At 49.8% G+C, this 16,333-nt stretch overlaps 1 protein-coding gene across 1 annotated transcript in view; it reads right to left on the reverse strand.

The window, feature by feature from the left end:
* AGAP1 (ArfGAP with GTPase domain, ankyrin repeat and PH domain 1) overlaps positions 1 to 16,333 on the reverse strand; it is a 370,769-nt gene that overhangs the window by 151,924 nt on the left and 202,512 nt on the right. Inside the window, exon 13 of the mRNA XM_081815292.1 lies at positions 3,288 to 3,446. Coding sequence (XP_081671418.1) covers positions 3,288 to 3,446 — 159 coding nt within the window. The remainder of the gene's footprint in view (positions 1 to 3,287; positions 3,447 to 16,333) is intronic.

The raw sequence follows: 16,333 nt of genomic DNA on the forward strand, positions 1-16,333 counted from the left end.
TGTTACCCTCACTGTAGGTGGGGACAAGGCTTCTCAATGCCCAGGTGGACCAGAGTACCGGGGGGGTCCCGGTAACATGCGGCTCCCACCGAGCAAGTCTTGGCACAGCCTGGGTGGCTGCATTTCTAGCCAACTCCCAGGGGCTGCCAGATGCCAGAGCCGTGCTTCTCACACGTCAGCATGCAACATCATCGCACGGAGGGCTTGTTCACACACAGGTTGTTGGGGCCCAGCCCTGAGTTTCAGGGCCAGTGGGTCTGGGATGAGACTAGGAATGTGCACCTGTAACCAGCTTTCAGTGCCAGCGGCGGCAGCTACTGCTGGTCCGGGAAGCACATCTCGAGAAGCACTGACGTGTCCTCAGGTTTGCACTGCAGCCCCTCCCGGAGGGTGACTTTAGACAAGCGATACGTACGCGCGTCTCCCCACCCCGTCAAGCTAACATCAGTTATCTACTCCCTGAAGATCAAATGAGATCATCCACATGAAGCCCTCCGTAAATATTAGCTCCCATTATTATTACTGCTGTCGTTTCCCTTTTCAACCATACCTTGGTTGTGATGTACCATCAACCCTCAGAAAAGAGAGGAACAAAGAAGGATCATGGAAAACTATAGGAATTCTCCTCCTGTGCAGCGCTCTGCTGTCTTTCCAGATCTTTGCTATTTAAGCAAGGCCAGCTCTAAGCCTTAAAATTAAGATGCTAATTCATGTTGCCATTCTGCACTCTCCCCGTCTGCCACGCACACTCCCATCGGCCCCTTCAGGTCACCTCCACTCCCTGACTGTTGCATTTCCCCTTTCCTTCCTCCCCAAGCCCTTGTCCAAATTGCCTCAATGGTTATAATGACTTCCTCTTGTGGTTTGGCACCAAAAAAAAAAATCTATCCGGGTCTGTAAGCATTGCTCAAATTTGATTCTCTTTGGGAAGTTTTCCTTGATGGACTATCCGTCCCTCAACTACCTGCACCATCTCAGCCCGGGCTTCCCCACAAGTTCTCGGTCCTTGTCCCACGGCATGGGGCTGACATGGGGCCAGAATGGAGCTCCTCACCTCCCGGGTTCGGGGCTCAGGCTCTGTGGCGTCAGGGAGCCTAACTAGTTTCTACCGAGCGTGCTATATGAATGAAGAAGGGACACTCGAGGGTGTGAACAGATGAGAAATCACTGGGTAAATATAAAAACAGCATTCGTATGTAGGCAAGTGGAGTCTCTTATAGGAACTTTATAAATGTGTGTGTAGAGACCAATGCAAACATCTTCTGTGGAATGCCACTTCCAACCAAACCATGGGTCTGGAAGTAATGGAGTCCCAAGCTTTGGTGCTGTGGAGTCCCCATCGCACACGTGCCTAGCTGGACACAGAGCTGTGATGTGGGGTGGAGGCATGGTTGCCTAGCGAGTCTGTATCAAAGAGGTAAGTGCGCAGAAGGAAGGTTTGCACAGAACGGATTTAGATGAATATGCCACTTCCCATGCCTTTTCTATAAAATATTCTATTTTTTTTTAAAGTAGGCTCCACCCCCAGCGTGGAACCCAACGCGGGGCTTGCACTCATGAGCCTGAGATCAAGACGTGAGCTGAGATCAGGAGTCAGACGCTTAAGCGATGAGACACCCAAGTACTCCCATAAAATATTCTGAGTAGAGGGGAGGCAAAGATTGGGGGTGATGGTCTCTCTCAGAAACTTCCTTTTATATCCCCCTTCTCCCCAAATAAAACTCCCACAGCACAAAAGGAGCAGAACTCCAACCCTGTCGGCCTCCTCAGGCTGGTGGCTCCATGATGCACTGGGAGGAGGAAAGTTCTAGAAGGTCCCTGCTTGACAAGGGGGGGGCCAAGGCCGTGTGCACAACGGACTCTGGAAACACCTCCGCAGAAAGGCGGCCACAGGATAAGCCCGGCTGGCTAGTGGTACTGACTGAAGAAGCACCTCGATGCGGTAATTACGTGAACTGCTCGTTCCTCTTAAAACGACAACAGCTACAGAGGCCTCCCCGAGCAGGTCCTGTGCTCACACCCAAACCACACAAGGAGGGAAGCAAGCACACCCATGCCTCAGGCCACCGGGCTGGGGGTGCAGGTGCTGACTGAGCACAGGGGCTTCCAGGCCAGGCGACAGCTGTGAACACTCAGACATCACCTTCCAAGGGACCACACTCTGGGTGCTTCGTGTCAGGGAGCCAGAACCCAGTTCGCTGGGGTTCTCAGGGCATCCCCAGGACCTCAGACAACGGGCGTAAAGCCCAGAAGAGTTGGAGGGGGACACCGGCTGCCAAGCATCCTCCTCTGGGTGGGGAAGGGGCCCCGGAGGTGGGCGCGTGCCGGGCACGGGGGCCGTGCTCTGTCCATGCACGCCGTGCCATGCGCCTGCAGACCCACACTGCCGCGGCGCCCCTGGGTGCTGCCTGGACGGACTCCGTTTCTCCTCCGCCCCCAGTCTGGAGCCGTCCTCATGAAAGCCCTCACTTGGCAGGGTCTGCCAGAGGGATGGGAGCAACTAGAAATAAGGATTATGTTTACCCACAGCAAACGTCCTGCTGCAGCAGCTGGTGGGTCTACAGGGAAGACCTGATGCTCAATCTTTCAATTAGAACAAATTATGCTGAAATTACTCTAAAACCCTGTCTGATAGATGACATACAACAGTGGGAATTCCATTAAATACCGGTGAACAGGCCACAGACAGAACCCCACAGCACAGCGTGCCGCCTCGAGAGCATGTCGTTCACGACTCCACACAAACACCCAGGCGGCTTCCGACGTCCGCACGCGTCTCCCCAAAGGCTGCCCACGCTCACCGAAAAGGGGTGACAGGGGAACTCTCCAAATTTGGAAGGTGCATCGGGAATTTTGGAAAACTGGTAAGGAGAATGAACTGTGTTTTCCTTGGACGGAAAAAGCAAAGACACGCACCCCGAGACCAGGTAACACGTGCACTGCTGGTGGAGGTGTGGGCGTGGCCCCCAGGGAAGCGTGACCGGGACACGGGCTCTGCGTTGTTTCTCGCCTCCCTGTCACGGGACCATGGGTGTGCAGCCTCGCTTCCCACATCTGGCAGGCAACCTGCTCCTCCCTGACCGCAGGGCCACACGGGAGGATGCGAGTGAAACCTCGGTCAAGGACCAAACGCTCCGCAGATGAAAGGTGACATGCGCCCTGCTCACGCGGCTGCGCCACGGGGCCGGCACGCAGAGTGAGCCCAGTGAGGGCGCCGCATCCGGGCCCTGGCTCACACCGAGGACCGCGAGGGGGCCTCGGGTCCGGGGGGCTGAACCCTCTCTTACCACTGCTGATGGCCGAGTTTGCAATGACCGTAGCCTCACTCCACTGGTCGGCACTGGAGACAGAGTAGGAGCGCTGCTGCATGCCGTCCTGCCGGCTGCCGAAGGAGCCCAGGCTGATGCCGCTGGCCATCTGAGACCCAGACGCACTAGTGACATTCCCTAGGAATAAACAAGTCAGGTGAACACCACCTCGGACTGCGGACCCCAGAAGCCAGCACGAGTTAGTCTAGACGCCCACGTGCTTGCGCGCGGTGGCCCTCAGCACCGAGAGCAGCTAGCTGGTGCCCTGCTACGCGGAAGACGGAAGCACCCTACAAAACAATACGCAAGAGGAAACGAGGGTGGAGCAGATCCTTGGGAGCCACGCAATGCAACCCTAAACAGACGCTGACGCGACACCGTCTCTAGGTGGGGCAGAGGTGAAGACGGAAGACCTGCTTTTGGGAAAAGCCTCAGTCCCAGCAAGATGGACCCTACAGGAGCCACCGCTAGTAACATATCCACGGAAGGGAAAAACGACCACAAATGGCAGCCAACCGTCATGGTGAAGCTCTACGATCAACACAGATCAAAGCTTCTAGACGAGACATCGGAGGGCGTGCCGACCCCTGAAGAGGCCCAGCGGAGGAAGGCTGGCCTTCACCACTGCACAGGACACGGGGCCGCAACGGAACAGTCCCATCGTGTACCGGATGATACGGATCAGCTGCTCAACATCAGAATTAGTGATTTCCTGGTCATACCAATTTTAGACTCAAAATCATGATTCAGTGCCTTTCTCTAAAGCGCGGCCCATCCAACTTCTGTGAGTGAATTCGTTTGTTGGATGCAGATCTTCAGAGAGATCAGGTTTGTTTTGTTTTAAATTTTCCTCTAATTATTTTAGTTTAGAACCAATTAAGTTCAAATTGTTTTAATAGAAGGTGTTCATAGCACAAGATTTTAAGTGCATAGGCCAGATTCGGCCAAATTGACCAAATCTGGCCAATTACCAGAATCACCCATGGAGCTTTTTAAAAATAGAAGCTTCAAAGTATTTGTATTTTGATTCTGAAAGCCTGGGGCTGGGGCTTGAGAGAATGCACTTTTCCCACAGCACTCCAGTGGTCCTGGGGAGCCCAGCAGAGGTAGGAACCGGGGCTCTGCTACCAACAACCGACCTGACCCTGATCCCACAAGCATGGGGCAGTCCCAAGATCATCTACTGAAACACGTAAGTGAGCCACGCAACAAACAAGTGGTCCACAGAGATGAGAGATTTTGCTTCAGAAAATATATTTCTACCTTAAAAAATGATACCGATTTTATGCTGTTATCCGAACTGGGCACACTTTGAATGTCATAAAGGAAAACTATTCCCAGGCTGCTCTACCCAATTCCAGAAAAAAGCCCAAAGTGACATCTCAGGAGCTGAAGTGTGGAAGGACACAGATCCTCCTGAGTGTGGTTCTCAGACCAAGAGCAGCATGGCCCAGGAGCTCATTAGGAATGCAGACTCCCAGGCCCCACCCTAGCACCTGCTTTTTCAGAAGCTCCTCAGGTAATGTGGGCACACACGAAATTCCGAGTGCACCTGCTAAAGCTCAGATACCCAGAAATCACTACGAACTTGGGACAGGAACACGTGAAATGTTCTAACGGAGGTATCGGACCAAGAGCTCATCTTAGGTTGAAAACTCTTCATCTCCAGGCCGAACAGCCACTGTGGAAGGGAGGAGAGTAGGTTCCTTCAAATGTACACACTGGGGGAAGTAAATCCATGTGATGGAGCTGGTCACGTGTCTGCTGCTGGTCCACTGGTTCTCAAACTTCTAGCTCTTTGTCAAATGAAAATTTAAGCACAGCGAGTTCAATGTATAAAGCTGCTGGGGGAGGAGCTCTGGGGTTGGGCTCCTGAGGGGATCCCCAAGGAAACCCACTGGGACCTGTGGATTGAAGAACCTTCTGGCAAGACTGTGTGCCCTGGTGTGTGACTGCCGAATCAGTGCCAAGACCCAAAACCAGTACGAAGGATTCTTCAGAAAGCCGAACCTCAGGGCCCCGCAGCATGAGGGTCTCCTTCTCACAACCACACCCAACCCCCCACCGTGGACTCAAGATACACTACGTGACTGAGCTCTGGCCACGTGAATGTGGGTATATGGACACACAGTCACAAAAGACTCGAGGCCTGGAGTCTGGGTTGAGCTCACAGATGCATTTTTCCTGAGTAGACAATGACTTCTTTTTTAAGGTAGAATCTGGGAGAGGTCTTCTAAAAGTCTGGTTTCTGGCATTATTTGAAAAATAAGAGTATCTGACAGCAGTGGGCTTGCGTCTGTGACTCTCCGAATGGACAGTGGGTCGGCCAGAGCCCACACCTGCCTGCCCGGCCCACTTCACTCACCTGCACACCTGCCCGGTTCTCATCTTCGCTAACTGCGAGTCACAAAATCTTTAAAAAATATGCTTAAGAAGAATCTCGTTTCAGAAGTAAAATGTTTCTGATTTACTCTCAAGAGAGCAAACCTCCCTTTTATATATACTCACTTTATTTTAATGTCAAATTTTTCCAAATGCCAAACAATAAAAGATCAACTAACTGCGACAGAACAAAAAAATTATGAAGGACAAAAAATCCTGTTTTTGCCCTAAATATATAGCTTGGGGATCCACACAGACAGGCACTTGCCTTTAAATGTAAACACGTGAAGACGCAGGTTTTAACTTTGAGGCAAACCAGTGGTCCACAGATGCGGCCACGGCCCCGTGAAAGCAGTCTCAGTGGCTTGTTGTGGCCCGCGGAGCATCTCGCTCCACAGGGGAGCAGTCCTGGGCCAGTGGTCACACTCTGAGGCATTTCGACTTGCTCAGAGTGAATCCATTAGTCAAAGAAACCAACTACGCCCAAATGTTTCATGAATATCTTAAATAACTATACAGATCTAATTACAATATTTTATGTCAATTTCTGATGCTTATTTTTACACACATAGACGCACACACCATCCAACAAAAGCTAATGCATAATTTCATTTCTATTTCTGAATAAAGTCACGAATTGTCACCTGTCAAGCAACACCGGCCCCTGCTCCTAGACTGTACGCGGACGCACCCAGCCCTGTCTGCCCTACGTGAGACACGCTGCGAGTTGTTCTCACCACTTCTGAAAATACCTCTAAAGCAGGTTAAGGGAGGTGCTGAGCTTAAACTCACTTTATTTTCTCTCAACGCTCTCTAGGCCTACATCTTCCAATGAATGGTACTGTATTTCACATTAACAAGTTATTAATTAAGGTTGAGGATCTGGGGTTCTCATCTGTAAAAGGAGCCACGACTGATCTGATTTCCTGGCAGCCAAGCACTGGAAGGCCAAGACCACAGAGGTAACACGGGGGGCCTGAACACTATTCTCAACGTGGCTGAGCCCAGGCAGAGGGGCCTCCGCTCCTGGCCGTCGGGCCCAACGGCTCCAGCAGGTGCCCACCCTGAACGCATGTCCGTCTTGCTGCAGAATTTCATTCGTGTGGCTGAGAACCAAGATACGGCACGGAGGTCTACGCAACTGGGGAAGAAAGAACTTGGCACGCGGCTGGAAACCACTTTCTTTGTAGGCATGCCTGTCTCTCCCTAGAGAGAAGAGCTTCTAAAAGCTGGATTGGAACGTCCTCGCTCTCGGGGACGAGAGGGAAGATCCAACGCTTAGTCTAACTCACTAAGCTCTAAGCCAGGGTCCACAGACAAGAGGCCTTAAAAGGAAGCCAATGGGACACCTGTTCCCCCCAGGGCCGTGACCTCCCGGAGGGTGGGAAGAGGGGTACCTTCTATTCTTCCTGCCCTTCCTCCTCTTCAGCCCTGCCTTCCATTCCCCGTGCCCCACCAGATGCCCACGCCACCACTGCCGATGGACTGCCGCATGGGTCTCGTGCTTGTTCGTGTCGTGAGGCATGCACACTGGCGTCCTTTTGTTCTGGATGGCCTTTTCCGGACTGTCTGTACGGTGAATAGGCTTGGATGAGAGAGAAAGGTCCTCCTCCGGAGGAGGGCAGATCCGTGTACCGCCTGGGATAACAACATTGCCTTCCATGGCACAGATTGGGCAGGTTTGTGTGCATCCCATTAGGAAAGATGGGGTTTCCTAAACTTGGGGTTCCTCTTCTGTAATGCAGCCCAGTGTGTGTGCTGGTGTCCCCTGGCCTTGGGGGAACGGGTGCACGACCACACTCATACTCTGGCACTGGTACAGCTGTTAGTAATGACCTGCCATTTGTCCCGACACCAGGCTCTCACCATCTAGGGCCTGGCAGGCTGGCTTGTCAGCTTGCTAGCAAAGTGGAAGTGGGCCCTCCACGGGCCCACCACCTCCTCGAACACAGACCTCCTGCCCCTCCCCGTCTCCCAACACTGAACCCACAGCACGCTGTGTGCTGGGCAGACTGAAGGAAACCGTCTGTGCCCTTAGGGGAGCTCCCATCTCGTCCAGCAGAAGGTATCGGACAAGCCCACATGCGGCCAGAACACAAGAGCCGTAAGGAGGTCTGAGAGGCAGGAAGAACAGCCCCTGGAAGGTTCAGGAGACACTTCACAGAACACTGCAGATTTATTTTAGACTTCGGAAATGGATGCCCCTCTCTCCAGAATAGTATGCAAAGTCTCATGCTATCCCAGGACAACCCAAACTCTCTTCTGACTGACTCACCTGCTGTGAAGCGTTCACTGAACAGTCCGATACGAGCCTCTCTCTCCAGATTCCCGCTTTTCTTCCACATCAGTCCAGTCGGAAGTCACACAGACGTGCCCAACAGTGGTGCCAGAAAGCCTGGACGAGAACGCTCGCAGCGGCTTTCCTCGGGAGAGCCCCGAACCAGAAATGGCGGATGTCTCCCCACCATGGGCGCCCCGTGGCAAGTCCATACAGTGGAATGCCACACACCGGGAAGGACGGATAGATGCTGACGTGGCCACAGCAGGACGAACTTCACAGACAGGATGTGCGGAGACCAACCCAAGCACCAACAGCCGTGACCCACCCAACTGTTCACCACCCGCAGGTCCTGGGAGTGAGCGATCGGATGGCGACCACCCTCAGGCGTGTGTGTGTGTGTGTGTGTGTGTGTGTGTGTGTGTGTACGGACAGTGGGGACAGGTGGGGGCTGGTGGCCACCTGCTGCTTCCCAATCTGAGGCCGGGCCACCTGCACGCTTGGCTATCGGGATTTTGCATCTTCTCTGTGCGTGTTCTGTTGATACAACTTATCTCACCCCCCAAAAAAGCTAAAAATGGGTCATCTGAATAGTCTGTGGATACAGAGGTCAGGTCAGCAAGTGTGCGGGACAGAGCTGCGGGGGGGGGGCGAGGAGACGGGGGCACCATCTCTGCGTCTCAAAGAGGGGCCCAGCCCGTCACAGCAGGAAGTACTGCTTTCATCACAAGGGGTCATGAGAAGACCTGTTTGTTATTTGTCTCAGGATGTTTTCCCCAAATATTATCAGGAAAAACACGGTTGACTACCTGGCCTGTTCTGAACTCAGAAGGAGGGTTTCCTCAAATACCACATCTCTGGATCAGCTGGGCCCCTGGCCTTGATTAGCAGGGGGCGGCTACATTACCATGCTAATCCACCGAGTCTCAGCGCCATCTCCTTGATATGGATATGTATGTGCTTACGGGCCTGCCCTGATTAGCGCAAGCTTCCATGTGTCAAAAGCGCCAGATTCTTCCCAAAGAATAATTTTAGCTTTACTTATATCCCTAAAGTGTAAGAGTTGATTTGAAAAGGTACTTACCTCCACCATATGCTATTTTTCTTAAAACAATTTGCATTTCAAAGCGACTCTGGCATTTATATCTGAATGAATATCAGTATGTTGCCTGAACTGATCTCAAACGAACATAAAAAAGATGCTGGTTTTCTATTGAACGCGAATGTTTTCATCCACCAAATGACATCAAAGACAGAATTCTTCTTTTAAGCTACAGGCTTATTACATAAAAAATAGCTTGCTCTGATTTTTAAAAATATACTCTGAAATAAAGCTTTTCATAGCATTCAAATAAAGATTCATCAACAATCATTTCTTTTAAAATACAAAATTTTGCTCACTGCACTTCCCGCGTTGGTTCATCTTTGCAAACATAGCTTGGCCTTCTCAAAGGCCTAAAGTAGAAAAGGAATATCTGGCATTTGAATTATTGGTGAAGTAGCTTGCAGAAGAGGAGCAGTGCCTGGCAATAGGTGACAGGCCCCTAAGTTTCCAGGGCCTCACGCGAGGGGGGCGCGACCCAGAGAGGGTCTATGAGTGCCCTAGTACAACGGGGACATTGGTTTCCACTGTGGAATTTTATACCTTTCTAAAAACAAATTGTAATTACAGCACAGGATGACAGGAGCTCCCCCTTCCCCTCGGAGGCCTCCCCCTGAGAAACACACAGAGATCGCTTTTGGGGGTCGGTTCTCAGTCCTACCTGGCCTCCGATGTTAGAGAAGTCTGGGGTGCAAGGCCGCCTTGCAGACCTCCAGGAGCGCAGACCCCGCTGAGCGCGCACAGGAAGACCAGTTTTCTGGAATCAGAGCAAGGCGACCGAGGCTACTCTAACGGCCACACCACGTCCAAATAGGCCTTCGCCATCTGTTCGTCCTCTAATTATAAACCCAAAAAGAGTATAATTCACAACACTACCATAAAAAGTGAGATACGGATGATTTAAGTGCCTATGAGCAGGGCCGTTCAGGCACTATTTGCATTGGAAATCTGCCCTCCTTTTTGGCAATCAGGACTTGAGGCTAAGAGGATTTTTTCCAAGGACACAGTATCTTAAAGATGTAGGCGTCCAGGATCCTGCATTGTTATAAAACGACACTTGTTCTGTTAGAGTGCGTTTAACACATCTACTATGGAGATAGGCATCGTGGTGCATCTCTTCGTTGGGATGTATTTCCACCCGTGCTATCCAGACAGGAGAGAATGTACGGAGTCCAGACCCGGTGGTAACAGCGGATGTGATCACTACATACAACAGCGTGGCCGCACTCAGAACTATAGTCCTGCGATCAGTTCCCACTTATTTCCTAAAATGCAGAAATAGCTCATTTTGTTCAGATTTCTCCCTGCTCTGATTATGATGTCCAAGTAAAAAAACAATGAATCGTTCTTGTTTAAAACTTACCTTGCACAAATGACATCAATTAGAAGACTTTCAAAATCTCATGTAACAGATCAACTCATTATTGAACATGAGCATCAATTCTTCCTAGTGATGGCCACAGAAATGATGTAATTTTATATTACACTTCTTTCTTATGACTTCCTAACCCTCTTCACATGTTGTTCCATAATCTTTATAATAATTTTAGATACGTGACATCTTGCTGATTCAATGCAGACAATTCATACTGCTATTTTCCTACTTTTGGATAGTTTCGTTTCCAATTCTCATTAGAGTAAACAATACTGCAAAGGACATCTTCTATTTAGACTCTTCCTTAGGATAAAATCCCAGGAGAGTCATTACTCAAACAGCATTAACATCTTTCTGACTTGTGATGTATGTTGCTGATTTTCTGAGGCCATTGGCCAAAAGAAGATGAAACCGGGCATCTTGAAAACAATCCAGTTCGTGATTTGTAAAATGGATATAACACTAATGATGAGGACAATAATATGCCCCATGTGGCTGATTGGTATAAACATCAAATTGCATAAAGCACTTTGTAAACCACAAAGCCTCTGTGGATATTAGCTGTAATTAATTTCACCAATGCTGAGTTTACCTTTTCTCTCTAGTTTATTTTTTAATAAAAGCTTAAAATGGCGATAATGCTAATTTTGTTTGTCTTTAAAATCAAAGGGTCTGAATGTCACCCTTATGTTTTTCTCATGCTGGGGTTTCCTCGTGTGTTACCTGCTCACATCTGTGCTTAGCTATTGTAGAGGTCCTCGCGATGCGTGAGCCTCCATGCACGTTCTCGAAGGTATCCTGAGCACCTACTGTACGGACCTGGACAGTGCTTAGCACTGGGACAATGTGATGACACTCCTACCTCTCCAGGTCTTGCAAAATTCCAAGGTATTACGACCAGTTCCGACCAAGCTGTGAGAGGCACAATTTAATAAAGGGAAAGAAAGAAATGAAAACGTGGTCTTGGGACATGGCGCGACCAGATGGCGGAGAAAGAAAGGGGAGCCGGAGAAGCCGTGGGCCCGCTCACGCCCCGCTGCCAGGCTGCTGCTGCATCCTGGACATGGATATAATCTGGTGTTCAGGACAATTCAAGATGAAAATATGAAGCACATCAGAAGGTAGGCTCTCACTTAAGCGATTATATTTAGAAATCAGTCCAAATATTTATTCCAAAGACAAAGTCTGTGTTTTCCCAGTTATCCAGTGCAACTCTCATCACTGTGAAAACCATGCCTGCTCTTTGCATCTTGCCCACTTTTACCTGAGTCAGGACACCTGCTCCTACGGACTCTGACGTGCTCACGCACACAGTGCGTACATCGGGCTCCCCTGCCTACCACCGGTTACTTGTATGGGCTACGCGAACCAGTTTATACGGAATGCAGTGGTAACGAGGCATGGCAATATTACACAAAAGGAAAATAAAACTAAGGATTTTCTTTTAAGGGACGCCTGGGCGGCTCAGTCGGTCAAGCGTCTGCCTTCGGCTCAGGTCATGGTCCCGGGGTCCTGGGATGGAGCCCCACTTTTGGCTCCCTGCTCAGCGGGGAGCCTGCTTCTCCCTCTCCCTCTCCCTGCCGCTCCCCCTGCTCTCTTTCTCCTTCTCTCTGACAGATAAATAAATAAAATCTTAAAAAAAAAAAGGATTTTCTTTTAAGCAACAAAATATGATGACAGTGTTCACATAGTAATGTTTTGTAAAACATAAAGCCCGAGGCATCCAAATCTTATCCTCTAGTTTCGTAATTTGGTCCTATACTCGCAACAACTACATCCAACGAATGCTGAGTTTCTTCCTTTGCTTTAGACGACAGTTCCAGCTTTAAAAGGTTTTTTCTCCTTTATATGATACACAAAACAGGTGTTTTGCCCAAAATCCATTTTGAGAGCAGTACCTTCATTATCCCCTTCAGGGAGGAGACCGCGGTGGTCACGTGGGCCTACGCTCAGAAGTGCTCACTTCTTTCTCTCCCTTCAGGTCCTACGAGGTCAGCTCTTACAGAGAAACTGCAGCCGTGGTGTGGAGGTGGGCTGCCTGACTGTGGTCAGGATGGCCTTGCCTTTTACCACTCCCCGGAATATTCCAGAAAGACAAATGTTCTCTATACACGTGGTGACTACCAAACACCGGGCCACAAGGTTTGGACATGGTGAACGCCATGCCTACTCTGAAAATTCTCCTCTGCCAGTGTGGGAGCGGGAACGCAGCAAGGAGGCCAATCGTGGGCTTGGCTCTTCACAGAATGGCTCTTTCCCGAGGCCCGTGACGGCACTCAGCCGTTCTCCTGAAGGCCAAGGTCCTCCTCAGGGCCCCTCTCTCTCCTCTAGCTCTTCCCATGCTGACCAGTTGTTGGTCCTGAAAGCATCGCGTGAACAGCTGAAACACTATTCTTCACCAAGTATGTTTCTGAAAGGGGGAACAAAGTTTCTAAAGCAACTTTTACTTACTTAACCTGGATATCTGTCCCCACAGTGACAGACAGCTCAGTGTCCTTAGTGTTTTAAACGGAAATCATCAAGATCAAGGTGCTTTTGTCAGTCTTTACAGAAAAGAACACCCCACTTAGGGTTCAAACAGTTGAAGGTTTCCTTAAACTGGAAAGCAGGCTTCTGATTTATCCCTGAACTCTTCCCCAACGGTCCTGCCCATGGAGTGCTGGTCGGAGGAAAGCAAACCGTGCTTACCCTCAACGGTCATCCCTTAGAATTTCACTTGGGGGGCGATGCTCAGTAGCACTGACTTAACGATAAAATAATTGTGAGGTCACAAAACTAGGAGAGGATAACAAAGAAAGGGAAGTAATGGTCTCCACCTCAAAGAGCTCACAGTTTCAGGATGGAAACAACAGAACAGAAATCTGCCTAAACCTCAGTGGGAGAAACACAGAAACACAGAAACAGCAAAGCAATCAGAATGCGTTTCTCACAAAAGCTGAAGACGTCACAACTCTTCTAAAGAATAATAACTTCAGTGTCTTTTAGTTTCAGATGTAGCGAACTTCCTGATGTTTTGGGTCTGAAAGAAACCCCCCAAAATGTTTCTTCCCTTCCCTAAAAATAGTAAGTTATTAAACAGCCATCAAAACTACTCCAAGTAGACCCTGGTTCGTGGAAGCAGATTATCACGGGATACTGATTTTTGATCCTTTTTTAGCAAAATAATTCTCACCCAGAGAATTTGCAAGCGTTCTACCGAGTGGTTAGAAGGGTGTTTAGCAGGAGCACCCAATCTATGAAGCAGACGATTAACATGGCAAACAAAGTCCGAAGTGTGCCAAGTGTGTGACAGGAAGGGGTGACCGAGGCAGAAACGCAGTGAGAAGCAAGGCCCGGGGTGGGGGGGTCCCCTGCCCAGTGGCCCACAACCCCGGAGGCGCACGTGAGCCACGCGTCTCATTCCGTGCCCAGAACAGACTCCGGAGTTATTAAAGTGTTTTCTAGACCGTTTGAAACTAAACAAAGAAAAACTTTGTTTCTAGGAGACAACAACGGATCCAGTTTTGATGTCGCGTTTCTTATTTATTTATTTTTTAATAGCTATTACCACTGTAACAGCAGCTTAGCGGCTCGGCGTCTGCAGTGTGAGCAGTTTTGATAAACAGCCTCTGCGGGCCACACAACGGGGATAATGTATCCTTAAGTACCGCCAATGAGCTGCCATTCTGCACAGCCAATTACTTCTGTGCGTCTGTCACTCAAAGGAGAAATGGCTGAGCCCATTAGATCAAACCTTTGTCACGGTTCCTAATGCACTCTTAGGCCTCATTAATCTCCGGGACGAGCAACAGAGCCACTGGTGTCTCATTGCCCCCCCCGAACAGGCCCACGTGAAGCCTCTCATCTCTCCCCCAAGTGCACCGCGTTAATCAAGCTCTCCTTATTACCCCAGTCCCTGTCACGGCGGAGAGCGCGCTCCCTCTTAAATGCTCTCATTATGACCCATCTTTAGAGCCGGCTAAGTGGAAAAAAAGAGAGAGGGAGAGAGGGAGAAAGAGGACGGGAGAGAAAGAGGAGAGGAAAAAGCAAGTCCGATCACATTAATATTCATGACAATAATTAGTATTCTAGGTCACTGAATATTCATGCTATTAGTTTGGTTTTTTATGGGTTTGCTGGATGTCCTGATTACTGAAGTGTGGAGGAAAACAGCATGGTTGAGACTTTAGATGTCAACGGCAGTTCAATACTCAAAACACATCGAGATCCCCGCCCCCACCCCCGGAAAATCAGCCTCAACCCTCCCGGCGGCTTTAATATTTTGAAACCGCTGGGGGCCCGAAGCACAGGGAGGGAGGGAGAGGAGGGGGCAAGGTTTCCCGCTACAAAGGCCTACGCATGGCTCTGCTGAGGATAAAAACACAGTCACCGTTCCAAATACCCAACAAAGACACACTTTTGGGGCAGGGAGGTATCTGGCATCTCAGAACAAAATGGGGCAGTTGGGGAATAAAGAGTCGGGGGGACATGGACCAGGAGCCCCGTGCCCACGGAGACCCCGGTTGGTCCTGCAGAACGCCTCTCTGCCTGCCGCTCCCACCACCGCAGGGGGGATGCTGGGGGGGGGGGCGGGTTTACTGTGGCTGACCCACCGCACACAGGTGAGAGAAACAACAGTGCTTGGCATGAAAACGATTCATGCAAAATTTCTGTCCCCTCTTGCTTCCTTTTCTTCACCAGTGACAAGCACAACTAAAACGATGGATTCCCAATAGAATCCAGAGACTTGCCCTGGGCCGCCGGGCTTTGCAAAGGTGCGCTCACAGAGCGAGGTAGGTACATCAGGCCACCGTAGCAAGGAGGATGCGGATGTTCATCCACACAAGGTTCTAAGATGGGGAAGGTGGGATTCAATTTAGGGTTTCTGCCTCTCAAGGCCCTTCTGTGGACCAATACGTTTTCCTGTTACTTAAATGTCAGCATAACGTTCAGACCTGACACAACTCGGCATTCCATCATGGGTGGATACAATTCTAAACCAGCCTGGCTGACAACTCACGTCAGAAGATACCGTGGGACATCTGACTGTCTTCTCCGCAACTATGCCTGAAATTACAACCGGGTGGATTCTCTAAAATGTTGCCTTTTTTTTCTTATATATTTTTTTAAAAAGATTATTTATTTATTTATTTGACAGAGAGAGAGACAGCGAGAGAGGGAACACAAGCAGGGGGAGTGGGAGAGGGAGAAGCAGGCTTCCCGCTGAGCAAGGAGCCTGATGCGGGGCTCGATCCTAGGATGCTGGGATCCTGACCTGAGCCGAAGGCAGATGCTTGACATTTTAGGGGCACCACCCAGGCGCCCCTAAAATGTGGCTTCTGATTAGAATGGCGATGTAGGTTCCAAGCCAAAGCAGGGGGAGCGGCAGATATCTCCATGGACATCCTGAGTGAGTGACCTTGGAAGAAGCGGGAACTGAACCAGGCCTGAATAAATATCCCCCGGATTCTTCTTCTTCCTCCTCTTTCTTGCTGGAGTAGATGCTTAAGTAAATTTTTCAAAAAGTTGTTTGTTTCTGCATCCTTGTACATCACCTAAAAAAAAATTTTTTTTTTTTTTCCTATCTTCATACTTGATTGATATTAGTTTAGCCCTGCAGAGACTTCTGGGTTCAAAATGATTTGTCCTTAGAAAGGCATTCTTCCATTGTCTTTTAGCATGTGGTGTTTGCTCTGAAGTCCACAGGCCAGAAGAGTTCCCTCTCGGTAGGTAAGCATGCTCTCCTCTTTACTGGGATGCTTTCCGGGATTCTGTCTGTGTTTCCAGAGCCTCCTCTCCCCTGAACTTGACACTGAGCTCTTCAGATGGGAAGACATCAGCATGTCCTTCATCACCTCCAGCGTGCTTTCCTTTGTCACAGGTACGATCACCAACAGTATCCTTGGCCG

The sequence above is a fragment of the Leptonychotes weddellii genome, chromosome 3, assembly GCF_054177405.1.
Source record: "Leptonychotes weddellii isolate Sample4059 chromosome 3, ASM5417740v2, whole genome shotgun sequence".
In the NCBI taxonomy this organism is placed as follows: domain Eukaryota; kingdom Metazoa; phylum Chordata; class Mammalia; order Carnivora; family Phocidae; genus Leptonychotes; species Leptonychotes weddellii.